At 41.3% G+C, this 2,474-nt stretch overlaps 1 protein-coding gene across 1 annotated transcript; it reads right to left on the bottom strand.

Moving 5' to 3' along the window:
• Nucleotides 1–217: 217 nt before the first annotated feature.
• LOC110698350 lies at nt 218–2,142 on the bottom strand. Its single transcript, XM_021875762.1, has 4 exons — nt 1,970–2,142; nt 1,444–1,876; nt 318–1,034; nt 218–229 (listed from the first exon to the last, which is right to left on the bottom strand). Exons 1-4 carry the CDS (start codon nt 2,140–2,142, stop codon nt 218–220), a joined length of 1,335 nt encoding a protein of 444 aa, XP_021731454.1.
• Between the last annotated feature and the right edge of the window lie 332 nt (nt 2,143–2,474).

Here is a 2,474-nt window from a genome sequence, read left to right as displayed (position 1 = left end):
CACATTTTTTCTTTGATCACTTCAAATGCCTTTTGAGCTTGAGGAGTCCACTCAAATGAGCCCTTCTTTGTGCACTCGGTGATAGGGGTCATGAGAGTGCTGAAATTACGAATGAACCTCCTATAAAAGGAAGCTAATCCATGGAAAGAACGGACCTCCGTGAGTGTCTTTGGACTAGGCCATGATTGAATAGCCTCAATCTTGCTAGGATCAACTTTCACACCTTCTCCTGAAACAATGTAACCAAGAAAAGTGACCTCATATAGCATAAAATTACATTTTTCAAGTTTTCCATACAATTTTTGTTCTCTCAAAACCGTAAAAACTTTAAATAAATGTATCAAATGTTCATCCCCATCTTTGCTATAAATAAGGATATCATCAAGGTACACCACCACGAATTTGCCTAGGAAAGGCCGCAACACCTCGTTCATCAACCTCATGAAAGTGCTAGGTGCGTTGGTGAGTCCTAATGGCATCACGAGCCACTCATACAAGCCGTGCTTGGTTTTGAAAGCGGTCTTCCATTCATCTCCTTTCCTCATCCGAATTTGATGGTAACCACTCCTCAAATCCACTTTTGAAAACCACTTCGAACCACTCAGTTCATCAAGCATGTCATCTAGTCTTGGAATTGGAAACCTATACTTGATAGTAATATTGTTAACAGCCCTACTATCAATACACATGCGCCATGTACCATCCTTTTTTGGGACCAAAAGAGGAGGAACAACACACGGACTCATAGACTCACGTACATACCCCATACTCATCAACTCCTCAATTTGTCGTTGCAATTCCTTAGTTTCCAAGGGATTACACCTATAGGCAGGTTTGTTAGGCAAAGGAGCACCCGGAATGAGGTCAATTTGATGTTCAATTCCCCTCAAAGGTGGTAACTCTTTCGGTAACTCATCGGGAAAAACATCCTCAAAATCCTTAATCAACTGAGCTAATTTAGGATTTTGACTCACAAAATTTTCGTGGATCTCTTTAGAGTACAACAAGTATAATTCCTCCTCACCATTAATTTCCTTTTCAAATTCCTTAAGGGTAAGCAATGACACCTCCTTTGATTGTTTAGGATTTTGTGAAAACCGTGGGGGTGGTAAAGGGTGCAATTTTTTTTTTTTTTCCTTGGTGAGTTATAGTGTAAATGTTATGGTACCCATCATGTTGAGATTTTCGATCAGTTTGCCAAGGTCTACCAAGCAAAATGTGACAAGCATCCATAGACACAACATCACACAGTTGAGTATCATGATAAGACCCAATAGAAAAATTAACTATGCATTGTTTCCTAACCCCCGTACTCGAATTAGAGTCCAACCAACTCAACTTATAAGGATGTGGGTGATTTGTCGTTGTAAGACCAAGTCTAGCTATCAAGGTTTTGGAAACTGTGTTTGCCTCACTACCACCATCAACAATTAAATCACATACCTCGCCTTTAATCTTGCACTTGGTAATGAAAATATGTTGCCTTTGCGGTGCCAAGGGTTCGTCAACACGAGCTTGCAACGCCCTTCTCACAACCAGATTTGTTTTGGTCTCTTCTTCAGGGAAACATTGCTCTTCCTCCTCGTCCCCTTCATTAGAATTCACGTCCTCCACTTCTTCAACCTCGAAATCCTCCCAATTGATAGTTTGATTAGCAATAAGCTTTACCTCTTGCATGGTCAAAGTTCTGGAATTTGGACAATCCTTCTTAAAATGGCCCCTTCCTCCGCACTTGTAACAAACAATGTCACTCATTTTGAAATATTTCTTGTCCTTCTTAGGTGGATCGTTGGCTTTGACAAAAGAAGAACCATCCTTGACAGGGAAGGTTGGTCTTCGTGCCACTTGAGGGATGACAATCGGCTTCTTCTTCTTCCTTTTTGAATCAAACTTGATCACAAATTTGCAAGCTTCAGCAAAGGTTAAATTGGTGTAACCTTCAAGTTTGTCTTGCAACTCTTGATCCAACCCAGCCACGAAACGTCCCATCTTGAGTTCTTCATTCTCCGTGATTTCACACACAATAGAAAGTCTGTCAAACTCTTTGATGTAGTCCTCAACCGATTCTCCATTTTGTTGCAAAGTGCTCCACTTCACATATTGACTTTGCTTGAAATTGTGAGGAATAAAGCGATCCCTCATCCTTTTCTTTAACTTGCTCCAAGTAGAAATGGATGCCTTACCCCTAAGAGTACGTCCCCTTTGCTCTCCTTGTAGCCAGTTATCTCCATAGCCTTTTAACTTCACCTTGGCTATCTTGTATTTTTGGAACTCCTCTTGAATGTCCTTATAATCGAAATACCTCTCCAAGGATTTCTCCCATTCCAAGTACTTTTCTGGATCAAGTGTCCCATCAAAGGCAGGGACGTCCACTTTGAGACTCCTATCTTCCCTCCTAGGTGGAGGGTCTTCGCCTTGATCTCTCCTATCATGCTCGTTCATGAGCCTTGCCATCAAGGCAGCAAGGTTCCCTT

The sequence above is a fragment of the Chenopodium quinoa genome, unplaced genomic scaffold, assembly GCF_001683475.1.
Source record: "Chenopodium quinoa cultivar QQ74 unplaced genomic scaffold, ASM168347v1, whole genome shotgun sequence".
NCBI lineage: Eukaryota > Viridiplantae > Streptophyta > Magnoliopsida > Caryophyllales > Amaranthaceae > Chenopodium > Chenopodium quinoa.
This window is presented reverse-complemented; position numbering and strand designations above follow the sequence as displayed.